Source organism: Squalius cephalus (genome assembly GCF_949319135.1).
Source record: "Squalius cephalus genome assembly, chromosome: 20".
NCBI classification, from domain to species: Eukaryota; Metazoa; Chordata; class Actinopteri; order Cypriniformes; family Leuciscidae; genus Squalius; species Squalius cephalus.
Genome location: NC_137141.1, coordinates 16801427 through 16816269, shown reverse-complemented (window position 1 = coordinate 16816269; position 14843 = coordinate 16801427). Strand labels below are relative to the sequence as shown.

Below are 14843 nucleotides of genomic sequence, written 5' to 3'. Positions count from 1 at the left end.
AAGTACCATAGTTGGAGAATCACCCATATATGTGTGTATGTATGTATGTATGTATGTGTGTGTGTGTGTATAACCTTTTAACGTTAATTTCATTTAAAGGTATGTATATATATAATGTGTGTGTTTGTGCGTGCGTTATATTATTTATAGAGGCTTTTAAGCGCCTACACAATGCGTTTAGTTTTATATTTTAGTTATGAAGACAGTGCGAATGCATCCGTTTCCTAGCAACAGGACAACAACACCACAGGATGGCGGACAAGACTGAGGAGAGACCGCCGAAATCCATGCGGGTTTTTATCAACAATGTTGATAATTACACAACGAAAAATATTGCAAAGGTAAGTTATTTTATTACTTTTTATTATATTGCACCGAAGTTGCAGCGGTACAAATGCATTCTTAAACCTCTAAAAAATCTTTATAGTCGAAAACGGTAACGTATAAGTTAGGCCAATAACGTTAACGTTAACTTACAGTGGAATTAGAAAAGTTGGCTAACTTGGTTAGCTTGCTTCAGATGAATTACAGCATGTCACATCAAGACACTGCTTGAAATTAGGGCTATAATGTCCATACTTTATTATCCTGTATTTAGTTTTTAGACTCGTGTGTAGTTGGTGCATCTCTTGTGGACTTGGGTGAGGCTGATGTGGAGGAGGAAGAAGACAGGCAGCAGGATAAGCAACCCAAAATCAAAGATGCAACCTTCCAGATTGTGGGAACAGTTTCCAGCCAAACAGAGGAGAAGCGCAGTTTTATCTCTGAAGAGTACAGCGTAAATAAATCAAATATGTACTACAGCATTGTGCAGAAGTCTTTCATAAGTTGTAACTTAGCCTACCTACTGTCAGTGACAGTCTGTCACTTTACTATTTTTTCTATAACATCCCTTTTCATCTCTACCAGCACTTGAAGCGTGAAGAGCTTCTTCATCATCTGATGAAATGTGATGTGATAATTTTTGATATTACTCAGCATGCTGATCAGATAGCTGAAGCACAGTGGGCCGTCTCAGGTAGGCTATCACATTTTTATTGAATGTTGCTACTTACTGCTATGAACCTTTTTCTTGAGTAGATGCTAGTTAAATTATCATCCAATCACAGCTCTTCATATAGAAATGGACACTTTTTCTGGGCACAAGATATTTATCCTGGTATCAACCATCATGACGTGGGCTATGTCTAAACCAGTCGATAAAGTAGGAATAAGAACACTGTTATCAATTATCAAGTAGGCTACTTTATTGATCAGCATGTAAACATGATTAAAAGGTTGTATTGATGAATATTTTAACTCCACAATAGGATGACCCAGAGATTCCTATTACAGACGAGCACTACAGGAAAAGAAAAGCACACCCCAACTTCCGTGATCATATCAAATTGGAGAAACTTGTGCTCAAATTAGGCAAAACTGTAAGCAAGAAACCTTGTGGGATAATTTTTCCATTAGTTGAAAATTCATGCAATATTAAATAGTTGTACACACTAGTTATGGTAAGATATTTCAACACTTCACGTGAGCATGACTTTAAAAGTGTGAAGTTCATATTTATTTATGAATGATTTTCAGAAAAGCTCCCTGTTCTCTACATACGTTGTTGCATCAGGGCTACAATATGGAATGGGAGAACACATGTTTCACTTGTTTTTTAAGGTAAATCATAGTGGACAGACATTTAAAAAATATTACTTTTGTAAATACTTTTTACTAATTGAAATGTTGAAGTTAAATAGTTTGTTGTGTTGCGTTGCTCTATGTAGATGTCATGGGAGGGGGAGGTCTCCGAGGTGCCCATCTTTGGTGATGGCTCCAATATTATCCCCACTATTCACATCAATGATCTGGCAGGGTTAGTGTAATTGTGGAGCTTTTTATGACTTCATCCACGCAAAAGCTAAATTATTGGGCATTAACATCCGTTTGATTCATATTCATTAAGGATCATCCAAAATGTCATTGACCACAAGCCAAAGTCACAATACTTTGTTGCTGTTGATGACTCCAAAAACACAATGGAGGATATCATAAAGGTGAGATTTTACACATTCAGCATAATATATATATATATATATATATATATATATATATATATATTTATTTATTTATTTTTTGTTAATGGTTAATGGTTCTCATGCAAGTAAATCTTCTTCCTCAAGGCAATAACACTCGTGCTTGGACCAGGAAAAACTCAGAATGTTTCAAAAGAGGAGATTTATCTCATACGGGAGCTGACAGTAAGAATCAATGTCAATATTGTTCTGACATTCTACAGATAACATTATCAATATTGTACATTTTTGGTTTTGTATCAACTATGATATCTCTTTACTTTCTTCAGCAAAAAGATATTGATTCTTTGCTTGTCAGCCTTCGTATTGAAGCACTGTATCTGAAAGAGAATTTTAACATCCAGTGGGTGTCAAAAGATGGCATGGTTGAAAACATTGAGCTGGTCACTGAAGAATACAAGCAGACCAGGGGATTGTTGGTACGTTGAAATTCTCCAGTTATATGTTTATTTTTGGTACTTCTTTTATGTTGGTCTTTTTGGCTCAATCTAAAGTTTCACAGTACAAGCACCTGTGTTTGTGTGTGACCCAGCCCCTTCGTATCTGCATCCTGGGACCACCTGCTGTTGGGAAGAGCACTATAGCAGAGAGGATATGCAAGCATTACAAACTTCATCATGTTAAACTTAAGGAGACAATCACTGAAACATTAAACAAACTGGTGAGTGTTATACAAAACCCAGAATTTATTCAGAACCAGCAAAGCATGTTCAAATAATTCAGATTTGATTTAAAAAAAATAAAAAATAATGTCGATATAAACAACTCCCTGCAGTGACCTTTTCTGTTTTTCTACATTGAAAAATAAATATAAATTTTATAGATTTATACTGATGCTTAGTTGAATTAATCAGGAGTCGTGCATTCAAACGGAGGACATGGAAAATGATGAGGGTGAAGCTCAGGAGTTTCTGGACACTCTAAAGGAAAACATGAATGAGAATGAAGGTTGTATATTTGTAAAAACATTTGGTGCTTTATATTGAAATTATATATGTTAAGTTTTTGTTGTTGCTGTTGTTTTTTAGGACGACTTGATGACCAACATGTGATTCGTATAATGAGGGACAAACTCAGGACTAAACCCTGTATGAAGCAGGGCTTCGTTTTGGACGGTTTCCCTAAGACATATGAGCTGGCGAAGCAGTTATTTACTGGTGAGAAATTTGCCTTTTTTAGATGATATATGAACAAATTAAATCATGATTCTGATTAATAATACATGAGTTTTGATTTGCTGCATGATTATTTAAATATTCAACAGGTGAAGAAGAGCCTGAAGACTTGCAATCTAAACACGAGAAAAAGATCATCCCAGGTGTGTAATTTATTAATATAATGTATAATGCAGATTAGAAATGCATTTTTTCCCCAGACTTCTCCATCATAATTATTAGCCTTAAGATTTGAGTCTTGCATGACTGATTTGAACTCATTTAACTACAGTACTCTTCAAAAGTTTAATGTTTTTGAAAGAAATCTCATGCTCGCCAAGGCTGAATACAGTAAAACAGTAACAATACAGTAAAATCAGTAATATTGTGAAATATTATATGTTTTTAAACAACTGTTTTCTATTTTAATATATTATCAAATGTAATTTATTTCTGTGACGGCGAAACTGAATTTTCCACATCTGTTACTCCAGTCGTCAGTGTCACATGATTCTTCAGAAATCATTCTAATATAGTTATTTGAAAATATTCTTATTATTATCAATGTTGAAAATGGTTTTGCTGCTTATTATTTTTGTGGAAACTGTGATACATATGTTTTCAGGGGGCTTTAGAAAGTTTAAAAGAATAGCATTTATTTGAAACAAAATATTTTGTAACATGATAAATGTCTTTACTAACACATGAATTGAATGTATCCTTGCTTAATAAAAACCTTACTTTTTTAGCTCAGCTTTACATTATAGTGGTAACTTTTGTGAACACGTACAATAAGAGGTGTTGTATTTGTAGACAGAATACCCACAACTCATTTAAAAGAAATACTGTAACAAGTGGCTTTGAAATTCAACATGACCCTAGAGAAACAATTATTTGTCTGTTCTCCAGAGTTTGTGTTCTCTGTTGACGCCACTGATGATTTCCTGAAAAACCGTGTTCTGAATCTACCCGAGACTGTTGTAGAGGGAACTTCCTACACCCCTGAACAGTTCCCACGCCACTTGGCCCGTTTCAGAGAGAGAAACGTAGAGGATCAGACAGTGCTGAACTTCTTTGAGGACCTAGAGATTCATCCTGAGCACTTAGGTAACATTGAAGGAGTGAACCAAATCCTGTTTTAGTGAAGTCCAGTAACACTGCATCTGTTGAGCTAGCTAATACAGACCAAGCATAAAAGTACGGTCACATTTACAGCTGTTCTGTGAAAATCCAGTCAATTCAATAAGAATCGACGCGAATTTTGCATGAGTGCGAAAGATTTCCACACACAGATTTCACAATGGGTTCAAGAGAAAGCTTCTGAAAGTGACTTCTATGTGAGACGCACTCATAGGACGTGTTCACACTTTGGTTTGATTAAAATTAACTCTGGTGCAATTGCTCTGTAAGTGCGGTTCATTTGAATAAGTGTGAATGTTGCCATCCAAACCTTGGTGTGCACCAAACAAGCGGACCGAGGTCCGAGACCCACCTTTTCAGGCCGCTATTTTGTCTCGTTTATAAGCTGTTAGTGAGTTCTCAGCTGGTAAAATTCCCACCATGTGTACACACAAACAACAAGCTCACTTAGCACAACACACAGCATTGTTTAGGCAAAAGAATACACACTCACCGACCAATTTATTAGGTACACCGGTTCAACTGCATGTTAACGCAAATATCTAATCAGCCAATCACATGGCAGCAACTCAATGCATTAAGGCATGTAGCCAAGTCAAAACGATCTGCTGAAGAGTGGGAAAGAAAGATGATTTAAGTGACTGAACGTGGCATGCTTGTTGGTGCCAGACAAACTAGTTTGTGTATTTTAGAAACTGCTGATCTACTGGGAATTTCACGCACAACCATCTCTAGGGTTTACAGAGAATGGTCCGAAAAAGAGTAAATATCCAGTGAGATAAAGCAGATGGACTACAGCAGCAGAAGTCAGTTAAAGGAATAGTTAACTTAAAAAAGAAAATTGTCATAATTTACTCACCCTCAAGTTGTTTCAAACCTGTAGGAATTTCTTTCTTCTGCTGAACAGTGAACACAAAGGAAGATATTTTGAAGAATGTTGGTAAACAGACAGTTGATGGACCCCATTGATTTCCATAGTAGAAAAAAAACCGAGAAAAAAAAAAAAAAACCTATGGAAGTCAATGGGGTCCATCAACTGTCTGTTTACCGACATTCTTCAAACATTTTAAGTGAACTATTCTTTTAAGTTGCCACTCATATCAGCTAAGAACAGGAAACTGAGGTTACAATTTGCACAGGCTCACTAAAATTGGACAATAGAAGATTGGAAAAAACGTTGCCTGGTAACTGACGAGTACTTCCAGCAGGATAACCCGCCATATATCACAAGACTCAAATCATCTCAAACTGGTTTCCTGACCATGACAATGAGTTCACTTTACTCAAATGGCCTCCACACTGTGAATGCTAAACGAATCAGGACTTGATGTATAATTTTCTTTTTTTGGTCCATACCAAAAAACCAAGACAACCGAACTACAAGTGTTATCACACCCTTACATCGCTACACTATTGACAAAAAAAAAAAAAATTGCCAACAAAATTTCACTAATGTGACCTTACTTTTAGGAGTGGTATTGTGACGTTTCAACAGTTTTGACTGACATCTCGCATACCTCGCTTGAAAAGTGTGCTTGTGCTATATTTCTTTACAATAAATACGACTTGATTTAACTAATGTGTTTAAATTAATTAAAAGTGTGGCCTAACAGTCTAAATTTATTTACTTTTATTGCAGAGATTACAAGCAATGATGACAATGAGTACTTGCTGGTCACTGAGAAGATTTGCAAAAAAGTAGGCAAACCAAAGAACTACAGGCAGATCTCAGAGGAGGTGGAGGAAGAAGAGCGACGGCAAGCTGAAGAGCAGCTAAAGAAACAGGTGGCACAGAGGGCCGAGGCAGAGCGGCAGGAGGAAGAAGAGGCCCAACAGAGAGATCAGCGTTGGAAGGAGTGGGTAAGCACATGACTTTATATTTTTTTAAAGGAATTTAAGATTAAGGGCCAGATTTACTAACAGCTTGCGCCAGCGCAAACCCTCTTTTGGCGTTAATAAACTACTGTCAGGATTTATTAATGACACAGTGAAAAAAATAGCGATGAAAGGTCTTTGACTTGCACTCATTTATTTTATTTTTCTTCTTCTTTTTTTATTGTCATTTAATGTTTTGCTATTGCAGAAAATATGTTAGACTAGCAGCTCATCAATGAGATTTTGGTGTGTGTTTTAAGAATCAGAACCTTGAGGAGGTGAGGAGACAAGAACATGACTTGTTGGAATCTCAGTCAGAACCTTTCAGGAACTACCTGATGAGGGATGTGATGCCCACTCTCACCCAAGGCCTCATCGAATGCTGTACAATACGTCCTGATGACCCCATAGACTTCCTGGTAGGTTGGTCCTCCTAATAACTGTTTATTAGTTTAATTGAAGGTATTTTCTGGTAAATTCTCTCATTTTGTCATTTGTATCTTTCAGGCTGAGTACCTTCTCAAAAATAATCCTGAAGCGTAATAAACATGGACATTTTTGTGCCCTGAGTTTCATCAGCAAGTTTAACTTCTGTTGGTTTGTTTTGTTCTAATCTAGACAGTTTTATTTCAGTCTTAATGTTAATTTAAAATCTGAATCTTTAATATACAGTCCATGATTATGAATAATAATTATGCAGTAATGCTGCAATTAATAAATACAATGCAAAATCAAATGGAAAAACTCATTTCTTCCACTGTTTATCTACTTGTGCATTTAAAATGCGAAAAACATCATAATAAAATAAAAGCTTGGTAGAATGAAGCTGTTAATTGGAAGTTAATTTGTGCAAAGTTTGTCCATCATGTCATGATTGCTCTGATTGGTCCTCTGCCTTCAAAGAATAATGTTACAAATGGTAGATAATTAACAGACCCTTTTACATAGCACATAATTAATTTCATTAGTAAAATAAACAAAATACTGCACTTTAGTTGCCTTAATATGATAATAAATGAACATACTCCTTAGCTCTAGTTTCTCCTTTCTCCATCAGAATAATATAATACTAAATCATATAATGATACAAATCAGAAGTTCCACAAAGATTACAAGAGTCCAGTTTACAATAGGCAATATTATTTTCCAAGCCATGAAGAATAATATGATAATCGGCAGCAGAAGATGCAGATAAACAATAAACCAGGTAGGAATTTACAACAAGTCAAGCGGAACGACAATAGATGTACAGCTGCTGAGGACAAGATCGTGAATGACAAAGGACATGTGCATGAGGTTAGGCAGAAATATTGGCTGTCTGTAATATGGATGGGCCCCGGAGTGGAAACTGTTTATGAAACCTTTTGGTTCTGTAAGAGTGTCAGTATCAAATTCAGCTACTCAAATAGGCGAACATCAGTGATCAGAGATATGAAAATTTAACATAACCTTCTCTGACCTTAAATGTAAATATTGTGTCACAAAAAAATGAATCATATGGAATTTGCAGTAGATTACATTGTTCATGGCATGTTTCAAGGCCAAAATGAATTGTTCATTATATTTATGACAACATTTTATTGTACATTGGCTTAGTTTACCTAAAATGGTTACTCAATATAAAATAACCTATATAATTTAATATTCACTGCAGTTAAAAAGTAACTTAGTGTCTGTATTTTTTATTATTTTTTTAAATATGAAATGTTTTTGAAATAAGTCACCAAAGCTGCATTTATTTTATTAAAAAAATACAATAAAAACAACAGTATTGTGAAATTATTACAATTTAAAGTAACAGTTTTGTATTTTATTCCTGTAATGGCACATGATCCTTCAGAAATCATTCTAATATGCTAATTTCTAACAATTATCAACATTTAAATCTGTTGTGCTTTTATTTTTGTGAAAACCATGATACTTTTTTTCAGGATTATTTGAGAAGAAATTTCAAAACAATTATTAGTTTGTAATAATGTGATTCTTTACTGTTACTTTTGATTAATTTAATGCATCCTTGCTGAATAAAAGTATTAATTTCTAAGAAAGATAAAATAAATAAAATCTAAACGACCCCAAAATTATGACCAGTAGCGTATACTTTTTAAAGCCACTATGTTTTCAAGACTGGCAGGTTACTGAATGCATCACTAGATGGCACTCCTACCAAAGCAATATAAGACATTTAAAGTCTTTTCCTTTAAGAACCCCTCCACAACCACTGAAATTGTGACAACCGAGTTGACCATTGATTATGTACAGTATGTTGAACAGTTAGACCTAAATAATATACTACTATTGCAAACTTGTATAAATATCAACATGCAAATATTTTTTATTTTTTTATTTTTTTCACCTTTGGATCAATAAAGCATGTCTATTAATAATATAATAAAATAACCAATTCAGCAGCATGTATGAATTGTTCTGTTTTCTAGACATGTTTATGTTATCTTAATATATAATTAAAATATAAACCTTTATTCAGTCTAATTTTGTCTATGATTAGGATCATACAGCAATGCTACAATAAAACAATGCAAATGAAATGCATTTTCTTACCTAGCATAATAAAATTATGTTTAAATTGCTTTTTTGTATTTATTAGATGTATATAATTACTTATAAACAGTGTTGGGGAAAGTTACTTTTAAAAGTAATGCATTACAATATTACCTAAAAAGTAACATTGCATTACTTAGTTGCTTTTCATGGAAAGTAGTGCTACGTTACTTTTGCGTTACTTTTTCTCACCTGGGCTGGGCTTGCTTGTGTGTTTTTAATAACAAATATACAGTATATATCCCTTTCACACCAAAAGATAAATGATCCTTCGATTATCCTGTGCAGAAAACATTTTTAAAAAAGTAACACTCAAAAAATGTAAAAGTAATGCTTTACTTTTGATTACATAACTCGTGTTACTTGTAATGAGTTACCCCCAACATTGCTTATAGATACTTATAGTATAACTATCAGGAGCTAAATGTGTCACTTTAAGTACAGAAGTCTGTACAGTTGTATTTACCCTCATCACTACATCTGGTCTGAATATTTGTGGCTGCAAACAGTCAACCAAAACCCTGTCTGCATTTGGAGGGGGGAAAAGTGTTTTGTTGCTTAGGAACAGTTGTGTCTGTATCGCAGTGGGGGTCTACTTGTGAATATCATTATGTTCCCTTCAATCGACAAAAATGACACATTTTTCTTGTCTGCCAATATTTATCATTGGCTGCACTCACTTGCGGGCCTGAAAAATGTATTTTTATTGATTACAGGGCAGAGTCTGGGATTATAACTAACTTTGTATCAAAATAATATTCTAGATCTACAATGAAAGGTCTTTTCATGCTGACAAACTATGAGACCATAAGTAAAAGTAAAATGCATATAATGCTTTTGGTTGTTTTGCTCAATATACCTTGTTTTTGGCCGTAAAAAGCCTGGCAAGTCATCAAAGTAGCTTTACTATGTTAACTACTAATAACTCTCACTGTCTGAAAGAAACCGAGATTGATCCATTTTCCCTGCAACAATACAGCAGTGATAGGAATTAAAGATCATTTTGAAGTTGTGAGATGTAATTGTATATGTTCTGTTGCTCGCAAATAAAACAGACGGAGCAGGTGAGGCCAGAGGACGTGGCGAGGAGCGGAAAGGTACCCGGCGAGTGTGCGCTCTGCGACTGATTGTGCGCAGGATCATGTTGACAGGAGGAAGGAGGAGATGCAGCCACACATTCAGCAGGGATGCTGGGTGCCTAGGCCGGAAATTCATCAAAATGGGGGAACACCTCCAAGAAATGTGCGTCAGACGGTGTGTGTGCTCCTCTCGCATCGTCCCTTTGGAAAGTCAGTGAAATTTTCCAGTGATTGATGATGGCTTGGAAGGGGGTCAGTAAGAACAATGTGCATTATTAATGAAGTTGGACTGAAAGTCAAGATACGATAATTATAAATGTACCTCTCCAACACATTTGAACATATCTTTTCAGCTTTCAATTGGGTTGTATAACTAATTATGTGCAAGTATATCACAAGTTATATATATATATATATATATATATATATACAGCCAAGTTGAAACAAACCAAATTGAAACAAAACAATACTCTTTTTTCTTTTACATTTATGAATTGTTTAATTTTTTTTTTTTTCTGAAAACGCTATAACACAGATTTAATATATTATAAAATATATTAAAGCTTTTTCAGCAAAATTAATGTATATAGAAAAATATAATATATAATATATTTGGGGTAGGTTCTAATTGTGACAACTTATCCATTGATTTTGGCCAACATGTGTTAAAAGAAATCTTTTTTTTTTTTTTTTTTTTTTTTGGGATTTCAGTGTTTGTTTGCTAAAGATTTTAGTGTTTGTTCCTGTACAGTAATTTACATTCAAAACTAAACCTACACTGAGAAATATTCACTTAAGTCAAAAAGTGTGACAACTAGCCCCGGTCTCCCCCTTAAAATATTGGTGGCTTCTCTTCTATTACATTATATTATCATAGAAGCCACCAATATCCTCCTTTGAATTACAAGCAGTTGCTCACTGACAACTGCCCAATTTCTTGGGCTCGAACTGAAAAATGTTTGACATTTTATCTTTGAGTACAGCCGTACACGCCGCATCATTCCCAGCGTCTGTGCATCTGTTCCCAACATCCTTGCGATCAGGTTTCAAAGTCTGTTTGTTCCAGAGCCGGGGTGGGTTGAAGCTGGCTGGGCGATGTTCGGCAGCGGAGTTGGTGAGATGGAAGCCTTTGTTAAAAACATCAGGTAGAGCGTGGGGGGGCTGTTGGCACAGCGGCGCTTGCCCCCATGCTGTTCTGTCAATCTGCCCCTGCCCCGTGCCGAGAGGAGGAGGGGGGCAGACACCAGGGGGGCCAATCCTCCATGAGACCCAAATCACACCAGACGAGGAAAGATGGTCCCTGGCTAAATACAGTTATCCCCCCTCATCTGTCAATCAAGAAATCTTTGAGTAATTTGGGATTTGCCAAGAAAAGCATTCAAATCTCTGAGTGAGAATACTGTAGCTTTTGATATGCAATGTGTCATATTTCCGACTTTCTTATTTTAGAAATAAAAATATATATATATTTTTTAATATAAAAATATCTTGATTTGCAAGTTTTTCTTTTGAAGAATTAATAGGTAAACAGCATTAATTGGTAATAAACGAAGGGCATGTGTTGGAGAAATTAAATCTAATTGATTACACGCACACACAAAAAAGCCTATTTTTAAACACTAATTACATACTGTGGAAATGTTAACGGAAATTCAAATCAAATTTACAAACTCAATCTCACCGTTCAAACTCTCATTTATTGCATTTCACAAAGGTTGTTTTTCATTTACCAAACATATTCTTAATTACTTTGAATTTATTTCAAGACACGGCAGATGGTATTTAGTGCGACTTCCACAAAAGCCGCCTATATTTTCAGATATAACACCTTACATGTGCATCCACAACGTGAACCGTACAAAACGGCGATTCGTCCTTTGTTGTCGAGTAGCGCATGTAAACTAAGACCCACGCAGAGGTAAATCCCAGCTTCTTAAATTTAACATATGCTCTTCTTCCCACACATTGTGAGGAGCTCGTCGATGTCGTCTTGTCATCCAGACGACGATACGCTACATTAGCAGATGCGGGCAGGCAAGGGGCCTCATACGCGAGTGTGAATATTAGGAGAGATGGAACCCGAGCAAACAGGATTTAGAGCACACCTCTGTATCAACACAGATTTAGTCAGCGTCACCCTCCGGGGACACGAGGAGAGATGGAGGGAGAGGCTTCTCTTCGTTTCGAGATGATTCACGTTGGGAGTGGGCTTGCAAAATTGCTTTATGGAAAGTGGAGGAAGCCTCGGCGGGAACATTAGGCAGGAAACAGCAGGAGGGCCACTGTTTCATTAGGGAGAGAGGCTTCGGCTTTATTACAGGGATTTGGAGTTTTATGGTTATCGTTATTTGCCATAGAATTATTGTGCTTATATGTCTTCTACTCAGCTGTTTGGGTGGGGAGTGAATAAGTGGTCTCGGCGCACTCGGCCGGGTCTGGAGGAGCAAGCAGCTTGGCGGCCGTCGCGTTTCCCACGCACAGATCGGAGATCCTGCTCAGCAGAGTCTTCTGCGTTTCCACCAGGAAGACCTCCTATGAGCAACAGAAAGGGAGAGAGCTGTAGCTTATTCATATTTAATGCGATACGGCCCTGTTTCTTCATCAATGCTACATTTGACATGACTTTGCCATTAGCTTGTGTGGAATTGACATGCGAGCGATGAGCGAGAGTAGAAAAACAATCCCCACTCTCTTTGGCATGTTCAATTTGGTGGTGACGAGCTACAAAAAAAAAAAGGGGAAGTTGGCTTGTGAGGCTTCAGGTGCGGTCACATTCACCGTAGCTCGGGCAAAATCCAGTCATTGCAGTAGGAATTTGAGCAATCGGGAGTTTTGTGTATGGGCAAAACAGTTTGCCACTCAGAATTTGTTAATATTCAAGAATCATGTGACACTTTAGACTGGAATAATGGCTGCTGAAAATTCAGCTTTGCATTCACAGGAATAAGTTACATTTTTAAATATATATAGAAGATATATACACCCCCACCCACCCACCACGTTCAGTTTGGTGGTGACGGGCTAATAAAAGTTTGGGAAGCAAATCACAGTTGGCTTATGAGGTACAGCTTCAAGTGCTGTCACATTTACCGCTGCTCGTCAAAATTCCACAGGAGAAATCCAGTCATTGCAAAAGGAATTTGCAGAATCTGGAGTTTCGTGTGAGGGTGAAAATGTTGGCCACTCAGATTTCGCTCATGTTCAAGTCATGCAAATTCACCATGCTGACCATCAAAAAAGCTGCTTGGTCTACACTATTGACAATGGACCTTTTTTGCACATGAAATTTCATTAATGTGACCGCACTTTTCCTCTTCATAAATTGTCACTGGGGACAATTGGGCCACACCGGTGTGATTCCTAAAGGCAACGAAGATGGGCCCTGCCTGGAAGCGAAGGTGTCTTGCGGTGCCAACCTTTCCGACCCCAGCGGAGCGCGGTGCTGCGGTGTACCGTGCAGGATGCCCACCCTCCCTACCGGGCAGGCCGTCTGCAGCAGAGCAGTTAATAAAGAGATTGATTATCAGCCTGTCAGGAAGTGACAGTTGGACAGAGCCACTCCACATGAATGACAGAGGGCACGCACCGCTCGCAGCAGCCAAGAGCGCCAGAACCAGCACCGCGCCACCAGCACCTCCGCACCGTGCCAACCTTGCTACGGGGAGGAAGAGCCCCGCCGCGAACACAGCCATCGCCTTCTGGAGCAGCAGCTACACGGCTGCTGACTTCACTTCCTGTGCCAGAGTCAGAGTTCACCGCCGCTGCCTGCAGCATAATGACTGCCGGGCTGCAAACACCACACGTGAACACTTTTTTTTTAATGAGATGCAACATTCATTCTAGAGTAAAAGAAAAAAAAGGTTACACTTTATTTTAAGGTGACAGTTACATTGTACTTACTTAAATAAGTACTGAGCAATATTAATTGACCGTGTACTTTCTATAGAGCTACGGTTAGAGGTTGGTTTAGGGTTAGTTACTTGGAATTGAGCATCATTTACTGTTATTACTATAGCAATGTTACCAAACGTTTACATTTTTATTTAAATTAAAGTCACATTAAAGCTGCTTTGAAAACCTTTCAATGCCTTCCTTGCTTATTTACTTATAACTTTTCAAATTACTTTTAGGTACTGATTATATTGATTCCAGTTTCAGATTTTCAAATCCATCATTACATTTTTACCAAGTTGATGTACTTAAAGAGTTTCTGATATATTGTTAAGATTATAATGCTTTTCACTGACACTGTTGTCACCTAGGTTTATTTCATAATAATGATAATCATAATACCGGTAATCTAAAAATCCACAATAGCTATGTTTCCATCCAAACTTTTGCGCAAAATGGGAATATCACATAAAACATTTGCGAATAAAGCACAGTTTCCATCCGAAGTCGAAGTCGAAGAGAACAAAATCATCACTTCCTGATAAACTGGCGCTAAATATCACTGAAAAAAGTAGGAGAAGTCACTGTATAATTTTCGTATATAATAAAATTTGTGACACTGAAGACTAGAGTAATGATGCTGAATATTCAGCTTTGCCATCACAAGAATAAGTTATATTTTTAAATAATATAAAAATAAAAAATAAATTTTTAAATTAATATTCCACAATATTACTGTTTTTACTTTATTTTGGATCAAATAAATGCAACCTTGCAAGACTTTTTTCCAAAAAATCTTACCAACCCCAAATCTTTGAACAGTAGTGTACATAACAGACTGCATTGCTACCACCAACAGTTTAAAAAGAGCAGCTAAAATCTGTAGTGGGGGAGAAACTTTTCAGTCTGAATAAATGTATCCATGCCAATAGGTGTCTGTCCAAGAAGACTGTCATGTCACTTTTTTCAAGTGGAATTGTAATAAAAATGTGGTATAGTGACAGTGCTAATAAAGTCGCTTTGGATAAAAGAACATATTCAATAAGAATAAATAAAGGTTCTTG

At 36.6% G+C, this 14843-nt stretch overlaps 2 protein-coding genes across 3 annotated transcripts in view; one reads left to right on the top strand and one right to left on the bottom strand.

Moving 5' to 3' along the window:
* Positions 1-216: 216 nt before the first annotated feature.
* Positions 217-10113, top strand: ak7b (adenylate kinase 7b). 2 transcript variants are annotated; one of them, XM_079853615.1, is made up of 18 exons: positions 217-341; positions 599-778; positions 910-1018; positions 1110-1204; positions 1311-1421; positions 1579-1662; positions 1770-1858; positions 1949-2039; positions 2166-2243; positions 2348-2497; positions 2611-2739; positions 2933-3026; positions 3107-3235; positions 3343-3396; positions 4142-4339; positions 6012-6232; positions 6508-6666; positions 9865-10113. In XM_079853615.1, the coding sequence occupies exons 1-18, from the start codon at positions 252-254 to the stop codon at positions 9934-9936; spliced, it is 2133 nt and encodes a 710-aa protein (XP_079709741.1). In that variant the 5' UTR covers positions 217-251; the 3' UTR covers positions 9937-10113. The 2 variants fall into 2 exon arrangements, with proteins under 2 accessions (XP_079709741.1, XP_079709742.1); XM_079853616.1 differs by lacking the exon at positions 9865-10113 and adding an exon at positions 6755-6968.
* Positions 10114-11608: 1495 nt separating this feature from the next.
* The window catches only part of LOC307148238 (uncharacterized protein), a 32582-nt gene continuing 29347 nt past the window's right edge, over positions 11609-14843 (bottom strand). The window contains exons 8-9 of the mRNA XM_079853623.1: positions 12277-12420; positions 11609-12170 (exon numbers count right to left, since the gene is read on the bottom strand). Coding sequence (XP_079709749.1) covers positions 12012-12170; positions 12277-12420 — 303 coding nt within the window. The 3' untranslated portion in view covers positions 11609-12011. The remainder of the gene's footprint in view (positions 12171-12276; positions 12421-14843) is intronic.

Bases quoted from the DNA above. Each gene is read 5' to 3' on its own strand.
- ak7b (XM_079853615.1), top strand. From the start codon at position 252: ATGGCGGACAAGACTGAGGAGAGACCGCCGAAATCCATGCGGGTTTTT. The intron at 1,019-1,109 runs GTAGGCTATCAC...ATCCAATCACAG, and splicing joins AGCACAGTGGGCCGTCTCAG to CTCTTCATATAGAAATGGAC. The intron at 2,740-2,932 runs GTGAGTGTTATA...TGAATTAATCAG, and splicing joins CTGAAACATTAAACAAACTG to GAGTCGTGCATTCAAACGGA.